Source organism: Penicillium griseofulvum (genome assembly GCF_001561935.1).
Source record: "Penicillium griseofulvum strain PG3 chromosome Unknown contig_6, whole genome shotgun sequence".
In the NCBI taxonomy this organism is placed as follows: Eukaryota; Fungi; Ascomycota; class Eurotiomycetes; order Eurotiales; family Aspergillaceae; genus Penicillium; species Penicillium griseofulvum.
In genome coordinates, this window is record NW_024467419.1 from 1427584 (window position 1) to 1445902 (window position 18319).

Genomic DNA, 18319 nt, shown 5'->3' on the forward strand with positions numbered 1-18319 from the left:
ACCTTATAGGTGGCACTAGTACAGGCGGGTTAGTAGATTTGGTTCATGTTGTAATATCGGATGGCTGACAGATACAAATTGATTGCAATCATGCTAGGTCGATTGGAGATGGATGTTGATGACTGCATCATGGCATATATCAAGTTAATGAAAATTATATCTAAGAAGGCCCCGAAACGGGCCAACCTCAGCGTTTTTGGAAAGAATGAGCCCCTATTCGATGCCAACACGCTTGAGAGTGTAATCAACGAAGTCATCAGTAATAATGGAGCTAAGCCAACCGATTTATTCAATGATTAAGCTAACCGGGGTTGCCGGGTGTAAGTGCATATGAGCTGATAGTTCCGTATCCTGCTAACGGCTCCAGGTTCGTCTGCAGCATTATGCAAGAGACCAAGGATATCGTGCGCCTTCGCAGCTACCCTATACACGGCAATCCTGGCATCCCAGTGACCATCTGCCAGGCCGCCCAGCTACTGAAACTAAGCACACAGAAAAAAACTTCATCTCTAGATGGCGGGGTTATTATCGTAACAAGCGGTATTTTTGATTCAATGTGAACCAGGGGTTACAGGACGTCGGGTTGGCAGAGTATCAGGAGCAAGGCTTGATTGAGGTAGCGACGGAGGTGTATCTCGGCCACCAGGCGGTGGTATTTCAATTGCACTATTGTGTTGAGAAGCTAAAATCAAAGTAGAGTGTGTATTGAGAAGACTTCTCATAGTCCTAATTTCCCTCGACTGACGGATAATAACGGAGATAGGTGCAACCAATTTACATTTTGATAAAGATATTCGGGTTCATACTCCGTCACCAGAATATAGATATGCTGCTAAGCTAATACAGGCGTATGGGGAGAAACAGGCTCTTTGGAAACAATGTATGCCGTTGTTCTGAATACGTGATACCGAAATATAATGCTAATAGAGGTGAAGGGCAGGGCAGGGCCAAATAGCAGGTGGCGTTTGAACGGAATACGCGGTTTACCGGCCGCGAAGAACTGCTTAGTGGCCTGACACAAAAATTGAAACGGAAATCTGAGGCCACCATGGTGTAGGCAAGACCCAGTTAGTGCTTGAGCTAGCGTACCGCATGCGAGAACAATACGCGGTCTATTGGGTTGCTGTCAACAGTCCTTGATAGTCAGGGCAGGTACAAAGAGGTTGAAGCCACGCCTCGGCACAATCCATATATTGAAACAATCTGTATCTCTTATTATATTGTGGATCACTGTCACTCGTCGGTATCGAATGACTTGCTCATATACTTCTGCCCACCTTAGTCCGGATTGTCTAATGTAGGTTTTTGAATCCACTTCATCATCGCATTTAACAGTACATATGTCGACCATGCTTGTTAAGAGCATGCTATGAGAGAGAGATGAAGAAGGGAGAGGGTGTACTGGAGAAAGCTATGGAGAGGCCGGGGTTTAAAGTTTTATAAGATATAAGTTTTTATGTATACTCATGTAAAGCAGCAAGCAAACAAGCAAATAAAGGTATCAGGAGTCTAGACTAGCAAACAGCATGGCAAACAGTATAGTTGATATCCGAACAATATATATTCACTATTCACCTATTCTAGTTGATTGAGCTTTTCGTCGAAAGCTATGAGTGGATCATCCCGAATAATCCAAGTCCCCGAGGATTTTCTATGCTAGCGAGGGAGCACTGAATCTCACACAGAAAAGTGCTTTATTGTATTCATTGCTATAAATGGGGTTTGAAACATTTAAGTATACTGTCAAAATACTGAGGCCCTTTTAATACACATTTTTGCAGAATATTTACATCCAATGGCGGTTTGGCCGAGTGGTCTAAGGCGATTGAGTACGTTTCTCTTCACAAAAATACCACATACAACATTCACTAACAATCCGAACAGCTAGAAATCAATTCTCTTCGGAGGCGCATGTTCGAATCATGCAGCCGTCGTCCATACTTTCTTTTTTTGTCTCTAAGTGTATGCAGTAAACCCTCCTTTCTACGATTATCTTAAATTCATCTACTCTCCCGCGCAAAAGATCGTTATATCCAGCGCTTTATTAAGCATTTTCAACCAATTAATGTCCCCTTAGTTGGTCGCGTGACTTGACTTTTACCTTTCAACCAATGAAAATATCACACTGTTTAATCCTAACCGGGCACCCAAGCCCAGCTGATCCTAACCTCTTAGAAGGTGGCTTTACAATAATTAATTGGTAAGTATAATAGATATAAATGGTTAGCGGAAGCAAGGAAATCGGGGTTAGAGAAGCAGAGCGATATTAGGAGCTGTTCTGGCACCTAGCTTGTGTATAAACCAGAAATAAATATTTTATATATGACATTTCGATTGAACGAACACCTGGGTATAGCAACATTTTTACTCCGTCTGAATTATATCGTTATAACCAGGCTTTACTGTATTAGGTATCTGTATAGCTTTCCCAATTGGCAGGGAAGTAAGGATTCCTAACTAGACCTCCGCAATGGGCCGGGTTGGGCCCGGAGCTCAAGCCCATAGCCCAACCCAACCCACGGCCCATTAGTGGAGGCCCATAAGGCCCCCAATGAAGCCCATCGGTATTAGCCTTTGCAATCGCTGTATTATAGCCTTTTCTACCAATTATATAGAGTCTAAATTCAGAATATCAAATCACAGTATCTATATTAGTATATATTTTAATTTTAAATAAGATCCGATAAGTAGAGGACGAGATATTGTAGAAAGTATTAATTTTGATATTTTGATATTAGATATATATTTTAGATCTAGACGGGAATACTACTACTTTCTAGTAAGGCTCTGTAATTTTTAGAATTTCTTTATAAACGCGCTTTTTCGTGTTTTTAAACGCGATATTAAGAAATTACTAATATTAAGCTCTAAATCATTTAATAAATAGAATATTACCTTAGGAATAAGGCCTAGAAACGTAGGTAAAATGAAGCGTAATTAAAAAGACAGAAAAGGGAGGGTTCAACTTTACTTGGCACCTAGATTCTTAGCATGTTTGTACTGTTTGGGGCCCATTGGGCCCCTACGAAAGCCCAGTGGGCTTCTACCCTAGGCCCATAGCCCACCGGTGGGCCTAAGGACCGGGCCCATTTGCGGGTTGGGTTGGGTTGGGCCCTGGGCTTTATGGGCTGGTGCGGAGGTCTATCCCTAACTACCTAATAAAGTAGTAGTAAGGCTTAAATTCTAACAATCAATAAGCGGGTGTAAAAAAGGATGTAATATCATACTTGTACTATTACTCCGTATAGGTCATAAAATATAGAATTTTTGGGTACATAGCAGATCTGGGCCAAGAAATGTACCAAAATTCATTGATAATATGAGTAGACTTGGCGGGTACACCGAATAAGTTTTTCGACCTCGGAAGTATCCCCGAGCTACATGCCCACTCTCGAGGGCTAAGAAATTTATATACCTATAAGGTACTTAAGCAGAGTTGTAATCTTACTATGTACTAGAGCGAGCGCACTAGTGGAATGGATAGAAATTGTTAATACGTTGATATAAGATATAAATGAAAGTATAATTAATAATGGCGGTTTGGCCGAGTGGTCTAAGGCGATTGAGTACGTTTCTCTTTGCAAAAAAACTCCACATACAACATTCACTAACAAATCCAACAGCTAGAAATCAATTCTCTTCGGAGGCGCATGTTCGAATCATGCAGCCGTCGTTCACATCTTTTTTCTTTCCTTTCTTTTTTTTTCTTCCTCCTGGATCGCCTACTCGATACGCTGATTGATACACAATTCTTTTATCGATATCCGAAAGAGATGGATGTTTCCTTTTTCCTTTCGCGGGTCTACATTTTTCGGCTTAGGTGGACGATGAATGAATTCCCACCCACCTTCAATAATTGGCAATGATAGCTAGTGCTGTTGTCACAACCTTCATGAGATCTTCCCAGATGAAACTCATTACCAGGACACGGTTTAACCTGTTGGCTTCAGAACCTTAGGAGAAGCACTATTGAACCTGATTATATTGTCTTCATCGTCCCGGTAGGCCCCATTAATAAATGGTTGCAGTTCTGGTGGCACGTTCTTAATCCTTTTGTCGATCCAGACAAATCGTCTTTTCCGACGACATATCTCTTCAAATGAGTCCCCATCGAGACCATCCACAAACGAATTAGCGATCGCGATGGCTTGCCACGTAGAGCTGCTCGCATACTTCACGAATGACTCTTCTCCCTTTTCATCACGCAATGAAACTCTAAAGCCAAATCGCATGCCCGGGTCACTCCTTAAGGCGTTGGTGGCGTAGGCGTGGGGATGTCTCTCACCCATAGGTGCTATCTCGGCTTTCACAAAAAAAGATGTCTCATTTGGGGGCGCTTGGTGGATTCGGAAAGTTGCATGTTGAAAGTTGAACTGATAAGTACTGACTTCCCCCTTTCTGGTTTCGTGTCCCTTGAAATGATAACCTATGAGAAGTTGTAGACCTTTTTGATAGGTCATCTGGTTCACTTCTGTTGCCCCAGGTCCCTGTGCTTGCAGCCGTTCGACCACTAGTCTCTCCTTCTCTGAGTCCAACTCTTTCAGTGTTGCACTCCCATGCTCAACCGCTTCCATTATGAGGTCTTCATCTACCAAGCTGGTGTCCTCCCACTGGGTGTGCGAGGGCTTGATAACGTCGCCAGTGTCAGTCTTATTCACTGGGAGTAGCTCTTTCTGGACATCTTTCAGTAATAATCGGACTTTTTCCATCGTCTCTGGAGATATCACGCCGATTCGCTTTGTCTTGGACTGTGGGACCTTTCTGGGTCCTACCCCCGGTGGAGCTCTTGGTAATACTTTCAGGAGAACGAGCAAACCAAGCCTCAATGACCCCGCTGTGCACTCTGCAAGACGGCGGACATCCTCGTCCTCCCTAAACCCTAACCTTTCTAGCCATATTCTCAAAGTGGGATTCACTTTTTCTAGCGCTGGTTCGAGCGGGTCAACCCTCTCAGATCTCTCATCGTCCCACCCACGAATCACCAGTGCTACTGTGAGTGCACTTTCATAGAATGTCGTGGAGAGCCTAGTGTTTGAGACAGCCGACACACACCTAAACAGTAAGTCGATCTTCACAGCTATGGACCCTTTGTTCGACCATAGTGTGATGAGAGGAGCGGGCGATCTCACGAAGATGCGCTCAATGGCATTGTGTCGGAATCTCACCCAGATTTCATATCGAGCACCTTGGAGATCCAAAATAAATTTATTCTTGAGGTCTTGCTCTGTGAGTGCCACTTTTTCAGCGAATTTTCCGCAGAGTAGAATGACTCGGAGGCTGCTTTTCTCAATCAATTCTTGGGTACTTTTTGAGAAGAATTCTGTATCGGTGTCGCGTGACATGCCGACTTGGAATGTCCCAGGGATAAGCTTGTACTTTTGAAGATTGGTGAACCATATCAAAGAGTTTGTCTCCGTGAACCCGCTTTCTCTCAACCCCCAAGGGAGAGATATCTCGCCATAGGTGTGGGTCGGAACGCTATCTAACATGATGCCAACAGAGGCTACTGTAGTGCCTATTGGGATTGCTAGATCGCTCTTGGTGCAACCATCGTTCAAGATCCAGTTGGAAATATTCTCAAACCAGGCCTTCACATCCAAGGGCTGGATCTCACTGCCAAGGGGCGTCCATGGAACCTTTCCCTTTGATGGCCAGAAAGCCATATCAGCAAACTCCTCTCCACTCTGTATGGCAACATAAAGAGCATTGACATTTTCTTCAGCGGTGAATCTTGGGCATCTCTGAGTTTCAACCAAGCTTTTCTCGGAGGCGTTGGGCCGGTGCTTCTGCTTTGCCCGGACACTTGGCCACTCACGGATCTCGGAGTCTGTAGAGCCCTCCAGAAGTTTTGTAAACTCCGCCCGAACTCTCGGTGAGAGTTCTCTACCTTGCATCAGTGGGGGAACTATGTTAAGACCAAGGCTTGAGTATGAGCCTTCTGGGCAGGGACCAAAATAAAGCTCGAGGATAGAAGGGGCAAGTGTTTGAAATGCACGAGTGAATGATAGTTCCAAAACATTTTCGAATGCCTCTTTTGTCGAAGTTTGGGTACAATTTGGAAATTGTATGATCCATAGCCGAATGAAGTTGCTGTAGCGGTAGCCTGCCGCCGAAGGTTTTGTGACAATGTGATAGTGTAGGGTGTTGTTTTTCCCTGTCCTTATTGCACTGCAATGCTGAGGAATGCGAATTGCCAATACTGAGGCCTGTCCGACATATCCACGCCAGTACTTCGCATCTCGGGAATCCGTTATAAAGTCGCAGTAGCCACCATGAGAATGAGGCCAAGGGTCGAGTTCTTGCATCTGGGATGCACGGATAATATCTAGCCTAGCTTGTGTGAGCTTTTCTCAGCTAAAGCTAGTGGATAATACATACATTTCCACTGTGATTATTTTGCCCTGGAGAGCGAGAATACGAGGGTCGATTGCATTCAATGCCATTTCGGTAAACACTTGTTCGCCCCCGACAGCATCAATCACAGACTGATAGCCTAGATGTTCAATCAGAGGATCTTTGATCTCTTGTCCGTGCAGTTTCTGTACAAGTGAAAGAATTACTGGCTCCATTTCAGGCATCATGATCTGGTGCTGAGTCTAAATGACCTGGGTCAGAGGTAAGTTGGACCATGGGAGGGGAAACGGGGATCTTGCCTCGGGTATGATCTTAGTTGACTGCAGCGAATCCTGCATTAATGGTAAGGTATTTTCGAGCTCCCGTGAAATCATTAGGTTCATCTGCGGGCATTCGGCCTTGCGATGACCTGGCTGGCCACACTTGAAGCAGGTTGGCTCAGTCTGCTGGCAATCATGCTTCAGGTGACCCTTCTTCCCACATCGAAAGCAAGTCTGCAAGCTCATAGATCTTGACCTAGACCTATCCTCGTGTTTCCTTTTTCTTGATGGGCAGTCATGTTTTACGTGCCCCTTCTCTCCACACTTGAAGCAGGCCGGTGCCTGTTTACAAGTGGCAAAATGGTTGGGCTTCATGAACTTATGGCACCACCTGCAGTGATCTTGGCAGTCTTTAGCAAAGTGGCCACCGAAGCTGCATCTACTGCAAAACATGCAATCGCTTGGAAGAAAGGATGACATGCTGGTGTAGGGTATGGGCGCTTGGAAGGGAACGAAGGATGGATAAATGTCGTCGAAACCTAAGGTGTCAGGGAGAAGAATGAGGAGGGAGGTGCGGGGCGTAGAGAGATGGGCAAGCGACACGCCTCTAAATAGCTTGACGCCCTTTGACTAGCAAACAGAGCGGCGATTTAACGGAGTAATTATTTGCTATAGTCTTCTCTCTTCTAGCTAGATTGGCCTCTCTCTCTCTTTCTTTTCCCAAAGTCAATCAACTATCTTGATCTCTTCTCCTTCTCCATTGCATTCTCTACACTGGTTGCCGCTCTATGGTTCTCAGCACGATCTCTTCAACTCTACGACGGCCTCACACCTACGGACAGCTATTTCTTGGTACTTTCCCTGCATCACTAATGGCTTCAATGCTCTCGCAGATCTTATAGAACTAAATGCAGTGTTCTCACCTTTCGGCCCTCTGTCATAGGCTACTCCTTTTCCCTTAATGTTCTATCTTCTCAGGTTCATTTTCAGCGTTTCGGAGACCCTCCATACTCCCCAGGTCTTCTTCTCTCTTATCAAGCTTTCGTCCAAACTTCTCGGGTTAACCAGCCTTCAATGACCTCTCCATACACCGACACTAACTTCACGATCTACTTTCGGGCGCGTACACGAAACCCACTGTTGATGATTTTGACAAGGGTGTTCGGCCGCCGTAGAGCTTACCATCCTGAATAAATGGGTTCACAAGTCAAATATTCTCCATCTGTGGCTCACCATCACAGTTCACGATTCGCCCAAGTCATACATCAACGACACTTCAGATACACGAATAATCGCCCTGTTACAACCTTCATCAAGCATTTACGCCCCACGTTTAGGATATCAAATCCAACAGCACTGGAGCTCTGGAGGTTCAAAAGTAAACCAGAATTAGTTTGGTGGTGGCAGAATACATGACAGAAATCCTGATCGTACCTAATCAGGAAGGCGGAACTGACAGATCAGGCATTTGAAGGCGGGTTGGTTGCATTATCAATCCCTATACAAAAATTAGATCGTATCATTGATAGCTTTCCTAGTTCTATCCATACAGGCCTCTCATACTAGGAAAATTAAGATCAAGGATTAGCAAAAAAGAGAAGAAAAAAAGATAGAACGACGGCTGCATGATTCGAACATGCGCCTCCGAAGAGAATTGATTTCTAGCTGTTGGATTTATTAGTGAATGTTTTTTTGTGTGGTGTTCTTGTAAAGAGAAACGTACTCAATCGCCTTAGACCACTCGGCCAAACCGCCATTAATGAGGTAACTGGAATACATGTGCATTATGAAGGTAAAAGTCCGGATCCTCCCATCTTGATTTACTATAAGGTAGTATTTTTCAGCACAACAATACTCCAAGATATACCGCGTATATTGTACGGAATACGCTAGGTCAGATAGAGATAGAGGTTATGGAATGGCCTCCTCATTCGCTTGATTTAAACCGATTGAGAATCTCTGGGCGATACTAAAAGCGAAGATCTACTAGCTTCGACCTGATCTCCTGCATAAACCTTCGCAATGGGCCGGGTTGGGCCCTAACTTCAAAGCCCAGGCCAGCCCATGGCCCATTGGTGGGGGCTCCATGAGGCCCCCAATAAAGCCCATTGGTATCTAGTAAATCGGTATCTGCAATCGCTGTATTACTACCTTTTCTATTCATTATATGGAGTTTAATCTGAAATATCAAATCACAGCAGCTATATTAGTATATATTTCTATTCTAAACAATATCTGACCAGTAGAGGACGAGATATCGCAAGAAGTGTTAATATTCATGTGTTGATATCAGATATTCTAGATTTAGGAGTACTACCACTTTTTAGTGAACCTCTGTAAGTTTAAAAATTTCTTTATAGACGCGTTTCTACTTCGCGTCTTTGAATGTGATACTAAGAACTAACTAATACTGAGCTCTAAATCATCTAAATAAGTAGGAATATCTGACATACTATACGATAGTTGATACAACGAAGTTGAACGAAAGCGAAAGTCAGTAAGAGAGGCCCTATACTCGCTACACTCGGCATAATCTGCGGCCTGCAAGGCCCGAACTGAGTCCCTATAGCGGGCATAGTCCTAATAGCCCTAGAGGGCAGAAATGGAAAAATTGACGGGGACCTGCAGGCGGTAAGGTAGAATCCAACCAATGAAACAGCACAAAGGACTCGAAAGAGATCTGCAGACTACCTAAGATTTAACAAACTCTTGCACGTCTATTCATCCATGAGTGACATGGAGAAAAAAAAAGAAAAAGAAAAAGATGTGTACGACGGCTGCATGATTCGAACATGCGCCTCCGAAGAGAATTGATTTCTAGCTGTTGGATTTGTTAGTGAATGTTTTTGTGTGGAGTTTTTGTAAAGAGAAACGTACTCAATCGCCTTAGACCACTCGGCCAAACCGCCATTATTACTTGTACCGCTGATACATACATATGTATCGTAGATTAACCTGGATAACCTCTATCTACTATTTTGCACCCGGGTACTTCTATTTTCTGCCGGAAGAATTTTGCATCCACTCACATCTAATCAGGTGGGGTCAGTATTAGTAGTAATAGAAAGGCGGTGATCAGGGCGGCCAAAAATAGAAGTATTGGGTTCAAATAGTCATGAAATGCCACTATATTTCATTAGTGCCCCCTAGTAACCGGCCCCACAACCTTTTATACAAAAAATACGGACCCCTCGGTCCGCCACCCATATGAAAGGGATCACCCATATGGAAGTGTATCTTTTACTAGGCACACATACAAAAGGTACATACAACATACATAGATGTTGGTTTCTCAACCATTTTTATATTGGTAACCCTTATTTTAAGTATAGAACTGATATGCAAATGCTACACTAATGCTCTGATCAAATCGTAAGAGTATATTTCAGGGACGCATTAAAAGTTGAATAACTTATGTTAGGCATGATAGTTGGTTAAAATTTGAAATCGCAACACTGTAAGGAGGCTCCTTTAAACCTAGGCCGAAACTCGAATATAGTCTTTGAATAGGAAATTTGATTTTATACTATAAGTTATACAAAGGGCTCTCAATATAAAATGGCTGAGAAAAACTAGATTTTCTTCCTTTCTATCGGCGGCGGAGTCGACATACGGGCACCGCGAATTCTCGCGCAGCTTACGCGATATTAGGTTTAGTTTAGTTAGAGAGAGGGTCGAGAGTTGGATCTATTTTAAGCTGTAATTTTTTATTGGTTTTAGGCATAGTTGGTGGTGTGGTTGATGTTTAAAGTAAAAAGGAGGTTTTTCAAAAAAGAAGTTCCATATGGGTGATCCTTTCATATGGCTGGCGGACCTGAGGCTCCGTATGTTGTATTTTTTGTATAAAAAGTTGTGGGCCGGTTAGATACAGGTAAACTTACAAATTAGGTCTTGTGTATGTTGTATACTTGTCCATGCAAAATATACTTAAGCACCTTGTAGTTAGGCATATGCCTCAAGAGTTAAGAATCTTTACTTCCTTATTAATTAGTAAAGTTATATAGTTAAATAACTAGTATACAAGGAGTTAAAAAGAGAAAAAAAAGATATGAACGACGGCTGCATGATTCGAACATGCGCCTCCGAAGAGAATTGATTTCTAGCTGTTCGGATTGTTAGTGAATGTTGTTGTGTGGTATTTTTGTGAAGAGAAAACATACTCAATCGCCTTAGACCACTCGGCCAAACCGCCATTATTGGGGTATATGAAATAAATACAAATTATGAAGGTAATCTAACAAAACTTACAGGCTTCTTGTCTAGGACTCGTTAACTCATGCTGGAATCTTTTTCGTTCTTTGCATATGAATATTTCCAATCATCGATTTCAGCACTTGTTCGATAGATACAAATCACCCCTGGTACTTGCTCATATGATTTTCAACACAGAAAGTTATATAAACGATTCCCTGCGCCGAGGATTTTCCTTGTACATCGAAATGCGTCAATAAATGGTCGGCATAGACTACTCATGAAAAAACCCGGAAATTAAGTATGTGAACTGGTCAATTCCAGGGTCTGACTGTTCTAACAAGATTAAAAGGATTCTAAGTAATTATATCGAGCCAAATGTTCTCGGTTATAACCTCCCAAGGTGTTACATGCACCTTATCTACAACCAACAAGTCTCGAGAGGTAAGAGTAATTTGTATAAAAACTCAAATAATGTTATATGCGCCAGTAAAGCGAATCAGATACACATCTCATGAATTAAAGCCGCCTTTTTCATCTTCTATAATTGAATTCGTTCTTCGCATCATCAAGTGCGAGCCATTGTCCATAGGATGAGGAGCTCCCTGCCTGATTTTCTGCAAACTTTCATCAAATCTTTTCCAAACACCCAGGACCATCTCGATATGCTCAATCCCAACCGGCTTCTTTTGGAAGCGTGCGATTGTCCGGGCCGTATGGACAGCATTCGCAATCTCCCTACCATTCATTTTCACCAGCACGAAGGCCTTCATGGCCTCATCAAAATCAATACAATTTTCTTCGCTTGGTATAGACTTCAACATTTGCAACCAGAGTCTTTCTCTAGTCTCAAGGCCTGGCGGGGTATATTCGAGTGCGAGGTGAATGCGAGACTTCATGGCTTTATCAAAGGACTTGATACGATTAGTGGTGAGGAAAACAATTCCACTGAAGTACTCTAATTCCTTCAAGAAAACTAAATGCATGTTAGCTTTGCTTTTTAGCGACTTGGATAAGCTTCTTACCAGCCACGAGAGCATTTCGATAGGAAGTGTCGCCGTGGTCCTCTCGAGCCTCGAGGAACACATCCGCTTCATCCATTAGGACGACTGCCTTCCAGGTTGTTGCATATTGCAAAAGAAGTTTGAGGCGATATTCAAAAGCCGCAGGACTTTTTGAAGTTAGTCCTTTCCGATTTCACATTGCTGGGCAATATTCAACACTTGTTCGTACCTTTCCGATTTATTAAGCTCTCCCAGAGAGGTCATCATAATCGCCCTTTTTGATCCCTCAGCGGCGGTCTCAGCTGTCAATGTTTTACCAGACCCAGGTGAGCCATGTAATAAAACAACCAGACCCTTTCCTTTCTGCAAGCTTTGATCCCGTGCGTCTTCCGGGTACGAGTGAGACGTGACTAACGACTGAAGAACAAGCTTTTCATGATCACCAATAATCAATGAATCCCAAGCATTCTCTTTCCATTTAACGTCTCTAATCGAGTCGATAAAAAACCGACACCATTCTTTGCGACTCAGAGAGAATCCATACTCATATGGCGGACAGCATAGCGGATCGGGCGTCTTGGCCTGAACTCTGCCTGCATTTGAATACTGGTCCTCCTGGAAGGTCTTGCGGTCCAAAATTACCCTTCCAAGCTCAGTATAAGGAAGCCAAACACCGTCAAAGTCGGCCATTCTGGGATGAAAGTAACTGTAGTCCGGTTCCTTGAGGTACTGGGCATGTCCGTCGTAGGACATAACAGATATGCCCTGCAGTGTGAGAAACCTTTCGCCGCGAGCTATGAGTCGATTTTCCAGATCCCATTGGTCCTCGACAAATTTTCGAGGAAAACACGGGAGCTTGGTAATGATGGCCGGATTTTCGGCGGCAAAGCTTCTTTTCTGAAATATCCGAAAAACATGAGAATTTTCGCCAGTGATAGTCCCATCGTGGTCTGTGAAGAGACAGTGGACTTCCATATACTGACCATCTGTGGTGCTTTCTTCATAGGCAGTCTTTTGACACCGCAACAACCAAGGATGGCCCATGAACTCGGTGTATATCAGGTCTCCAGGACGAAAGATACACCATGCGTTCTTGTATGTGATTTGTTTGTTCCGTAGCATACTCAGAAGGCGCTCTCGCTCGGGTCCAATCTCATGCTTCATGAAATCAAGCAGCAAATTGAGATGCATACGCTCGTCAGCATCTTTTGTTGTTTGTCGGCGTTCGTCTAGTTCTTCCCAATAATGTAGAAGGATCTGAAATGGTCCCTTCAGCTCAAAGGGAGATGTGAAATCTGCCGGGACAGTGGGGTAAAAGCCGATCACTTCTCGAAAGACATTCATGAGTCGCCTGGAATTTATTTGTAGAGTAGTTTCCTTGAGTTGATTCTTCTCGCCGAGGAAGCGATTGACAATCAAAGCATAAGGACTGTCCTTGTCGCCGAGTCCAAGTCGAGCAAAGGGGTTTGAAACGGTCTCAACAGATATATTTCCATCTTTCTTTTGACTGTGACGATAGACTTTGAACTCGCACTTTTCTCCAGCCAGGTCTTCAGCGGTTTCCATGTTGGCTGATTTAGTTATGTTTGTGTTGTTGCAAGATATGGAGACTATTTATGTCGGTTGTGTCAATATAAACGAACGACGTAAGCTGCTCACGTCGGGTAAGCTGAGGCTGAAGACAACGTAAAGCATCGCTTATTGGCGATGCCAGCGAACCCAGGCAGCACGGGCCTGCAGTGACTGCAGCTAAAGTAAATACTGCCGATATCACACCTGTCATGATGCGGGGATTACGCCCCTCTGGGCCTTTAGCACTTGTTAGCGTGCACTAGTGCTGACTGTCTGTACGAGTAGACCAATCGAACAACGCCATATGTACAGGCTTCCCGCCTCAGTCCACTTCTAACTACATTCAGGGAAAGGCTAGGCCTGTGATCGTCTGTTTACAGCTATAAATCACCCGGGTGATATCTTTCTCCCCACCTCTAAAGAAAGGTCGACCGGGGTTTTGATTGGAACCGGCACTTCTGGGGCTGAATAGCACACTTCTCTTAATTTTGGGCACCGGCAGATGCATAAAAGGGCTATCTAGATTCTACTTGAGCATTTGTGTCCAAGTCATAACTAAATCTCGATGGCAGCTATCACGGCATCGAGCCCTTTGGCTCAGGCTATTGATGAGTTCCTAGATGATATGAAGACTCGCGACCGGAAGAGCCCATTCTACAAAGAAGTCTTGACCTCAAGGTCGGTTTTGGCACTAAATTCAAACCCACAAGGCGTCGAATTATGTGCGGAAGAACTGAGGGGATATGTAAAAGAGCTCGAAGAGCAGAAGAGCACGTCGAAGTCGTTGAGAGGACTTGGGGCCCTTGCACCTTTCATCAATGGCCTTGTTATGTTGATGGACGCTTGCTCCATGCTGGTACAGGCAAGTCCCTTCGCGGTTGGTGTGGCTCTATCGGGCGCTCGTTTTGTGCTCAAGGTGAGTGCACCAATATTAAAATGGGATAGAGTACTTTGATTCTGAGTCTATTCTAGCTCGCACACAACACCAACTCGATGTTTGAGCTCGTATCAGACACGATGGGCAAAATCGGAATGTATCTTCAGTGCTATGGCAAGTTTGCTGTTGCGTATAAAACCTCTGATGAGGTACGCGAGTGTCTTGTTGCCTCGTACAAGAACATCGTTAGCTTCTGGGCAACGGCTTCGAAACTACTGTCCGAGCACGGTATGTCATTGCTGCTGTAATCATTTATACAGTCTACTGACTCGGCATAGTTTTTATAAGCGCGATTAAGAACATTGTTAATTCCATGACCGATGAAATAAACCTGACTGTCGAGCGTCTTAGCAAAGATTGTGCTCGAGTCCTGGCAATCACTGCGGCCGAAGAAGCAATGCTTGTCCATGATGATAGGAAGCGTAACGCTATAGAACAAGAAAGTAGGTTGCAAGCTATTTTTGTACCTCAGCCAAGCACATTACCAAGTAATTTGCTCACAAATCCACGGCAGATAAAATGAAGGAAGGAATTTTTGACTGGATCAGAGCGGGCGATGACCTCGATCTCCGCGGTCACTTGCAAATGTATTCTGAACGAAGGCATGCAGAGACATGCGAGTGGCTCTTTGACGAACCAGAATTCCAACGCTGGCGTGACGACTTGACCACCAATGTGTTCTGGTACAATGCGCCACTAGGCTCTGGGAAAACGGTTCTTTCATCAGCCGTTATCAACCATTTGACGAAGAAGAATCTTCCGACAGCATACTACTTCTACTCTTTCAGCGACTTCACTCTAAGGAAGGCCATTACGGGTCCTCGTGCCCTTGCTCTACAGCTCCTTAACATTATCAAGACTGGAATTCCGGATACAGTGGTCGAACTTTACCAGAGTGAAATGGCACAGCATGCAAGATACATACATATCCCGTCAGTTGCAGTGGACACGGTAAATCGCATTCTAAAGGGATGCAGCCTTGTCTATGTGATTGTTGATGGCCTGGATGAATGTGTCGATGATCAAAGAATGCGAGAAATGTTCACAAAAATTGTATCCTCTCCAGCTTACGGCACAACCAAATGGTTCTTCACTAGCCGGGATGACGTGAAGATTCGAAACATGATGAAGCAGTTGAAAGCCGTGACATTTTCTCCTAGTACATCCACCCTGTCGGCGGACATCAAGCTGTTCTTGTCAGACGGGCTACAGTCAATCAAGTGTGCCGCAAACCACATCAATTATTTCGTTGAGAAACATATCGAAGGGAGCTTCCTCTACTCGAAATTCTTGGTTGATACACTACAAGGCGAAGGCATTACCTGTGACGATGATATCAGTAAGGCCTTGGAAGAGTTTCCTAAAAGTCTGACCGGATACTATATTCGTACACTACTCAAGCTCTGCGAAAGGCCCGAACGAGAGCAAGAACTTGTCAGGTGAGTTCCATCCAAAGGAAGTAATCAAAACTTCTACAAACCGCTAATGATATTTTAGACGAGTCTTTAGGATACTAATTACTACGGTCCAGCCTATTACTTGGAATGAGCTCTGCAATGCACTTTCGATCCGGACCGGCGAGAAGGATTATTTGAAAGGGCATGAACCTCGCGAGCAGCAGATTCATTCTCTCTGCGGATCCTGGTTGCTCTTAGATTCCTCTTCTACTGATAACAAAAACGATCAGAAGATCAGGTTGGGACACAAAACCATCCAAGACTTCCTCGCCCAAGACTTTGAAGATCTTCTCATCGACCAATCCATTCGACAGATGGAGCAGGAGAATCTGTCTCGGATTCAAAAATTCTTTGTTAACTCAAACGATGCTTCTCGACAAATTGGACGCGAGTGCCTGACATTCTTAAACTACAAGCGCTATGAGTCATTTGCTACTGCTAAGGCAGTCCTGGACGAGAACACCAGAGAACACTCGTTTTTGAGATATGCTGCAGCCTTTTGGTTCATCCACTTTGATGGAGAAAATAATAGCAAAGAAGATTTCGAAGAGGTAAAACGTTTTCTTCAGAGTACAAACCTTTGGACTTGTGTTGCTGTACAAAGTCGCATCGTCCCTTATCTTTTCGGTCGATACGCCAAACAAGGAGCCGGCACCTACCAGATGAGCCTGCGACAAACGGGCTGGGACAAGCAGGATTCTTTCGGTGTCCCATTGCCTACGTGGTTGGAGCAACATCCACCCCATGGACCCGCGTTGGATCTTGACTTTTGTGCTTTCATAAATGATTGGCACGAAGTTCTAGCATCTCGACCGGATATCTTAGATCAATGTGTTCCGTTGAGCACCATGGAATCAAAGCTTGGGGGTGAATTCCCTCAATCAGAAAGAATAAAAGTCTGGAGGTCCAGCGAAAAGCTCAATTTGAGTGATATCTCAGAGCTTCGCCTGAATTCCATATTTCTTTCCAAAGGGAAGTTGTTCGCGGACTTGATTTACCATAATCGAAATGACCCTTCAGATCTCTTCCACTACCATCCGGTCACCATTTTCTCAAAAAGCAAGGCGACACGAAGCACTTTCCGTCCTATCCCCCGACTTACAGAGTTGAATTGGGAAGAAACTGCATTTCAAGTTCAAGAGTCGTCTTCGATGGTGAATATCCTGGAATATGATACAGTGTCTAGACAGCTCCGATCTTCTCAAAATGGTGTCTCCAAAACATTTTCAGCCCCGAGATCCTTGGGAGAAGCTCGTCAAAATGAGAACTGGCTGGTGAAACGCAAAGACAGCAAGTCTGCAGCATGGGGAGTAGTGACTATCTTCCACATTTCAAAAGAAATATTGAAGCAAGGACCGTTATGGCAACGCGATCATTCGAGTTCCGAATCGGACTCTAGCTCATCGGGCTCAGATTCAAACTCAGACTCAGATTCAGATTCAGAATCTGGATCAGGATCAGACTCAAATTCAGACGCAGACTCCGCCTACCACTCTGGCTACGACGAGGAACGACACAGAGATACCCAATCACCTGAAAAGCTAGCACGAAAATGGTTGATCGTATATCATCAGTCCTATTCACCGCTCTGGATTCCTCTAGCTGACCACAACACTGCTGGAAGCTCATTTGCGCTCCATCCATCTCTGCCTCTCGCTGTTATAACTTCCATCAAGAGCCAGGCTATAATTGTCAGATTTGACACAGAAACATGGAATACTGTGGACTATCCAGGTATCTCCAAAGATAAAGAACCTCTTTTCTATCAAGGTTGGTTTAATTCCCTTTAGTTACGAATGTTGGAATTGAGGCTGCTAACACTCCAATCAAAAGACCTCCATTTTTCTTCATGTGGAAAGCTCTTTTACTCCCTAGACTCCTCATTCATAAACGGTGACGACTACTCTGAGTGTCATTTGCGTCTGTCTACATATTCAATTTCGTCAGGTCATGGAATTTCAAACATTGAAGATACCCCGACACCAAAACCCGAACTCACATATAGATTCGGCGAACGAATTGAGAGTCTACCCCCTCATCTACCAATCCTCGTCCACTGGAGCGACAACGAGGTGGTTATTGCTCTGCCACCGCTAACCTGCGAGCCGAAACTAGTCAAGTTTAACTTGCACGCGCCGAATCAAGAAGTAAAAACACTACAAGATCCAATATATTTCCCCTCCTCGACGCTATCTTCGAATCCGATCCTGCTATACCGCCACAGATCTTCAAAAGAGCATGAAATCTTTCTCTCGTTGACACGAAAGCCACCATGTCCGTCCAAACCACAGCCATCCGAGGAACAAGTTCCTACGCCTACTGCTCCACCCGCTTCACCTGTCGTGATGCGTTGGAAAATATCAAATGAGAATGGATGGCGGGTCTGGGACCCTAAATGCGATGAAAGGTCCACGGATCTAAAACTAGGAGTTGACTATATTCGAATGTTGCGTGGCGGATTTGTAGACGATGAGAGGAAATTTGAGGTGCCGATTAGGAGTGGACTTGACTGGACGCGAAAGGCGTTCTTATCTTGTGCTTAGC

At 44.2% G+C, this 18319-nt stretch overlaps 3 protein-coding genes across 3 annotated transcripts; 1 reads left to right on the forward strand and 2 right to left on the reverse strand.

Annotated features, from left to right (window-relative positions):
- Nucleotides 1-3932: 3932 nt before the first annotated feature.
- PGRI_076430 (uncharacterized protein) lies at nucleotides 3933-6581 on the reverse strand (the record flags this gene model as incomplete). The annotated part of the gene is made up of 2 exons (XM_040795357.1): nucleotides 3933-6330; nucleotides 6379-6581. 2 exons carry the CDS (start codon nucleotides 6579-6581, stop codon nucleotides 3933-3935), a joined length of 2601 nt encoding a protein of 866 aa, XP_040653034.1.
- Nucleotides 6582-11317: 4736 nt separating this feature from the next.
- Nucleotides 11318-13375, reverse strand: PGRI_076440 (ATP-binding protein; the record flags this gene model as incomplete). Its single annotated transcript, XM_040795358.1, has 3 exons — nucleotides 11318-11781; nucleotides 11831-11976; nucleotides 12039-13375. 3 exons carry the CDS (start codon nucleotides 13373-13375, stop codon nucleotides 11318-11320), a joined length of 1947 nt encoding a protein of 648 aa, XP_040653035.1.
- A 571-nt stretch (nucleotides 13376-13946) lies between these two features.
- Nucleotides 13947-18318, forward strand: PGRI_076450 (uncharacterized protein; the record flags this gene model as incomplete). Its single annotated transcript, XM_040795359.1, has 6 exons — nucleotides 13947-14297; nucleotides 14354-14546; nucleotides 14597-14761; nucleotides 14833-15757; nucleotides 15816-17545; nucleotides 17609-18318. 6 exons carry the CDS (start codon nucleotides 13947-13949, stop codon nucleotides 18316-18318), a joined length of 4074 nt encoding a protein of 1357 aa, XP_040653036.1.
- Nucleotide 18319: the final 1 nt, after the last annotated feature.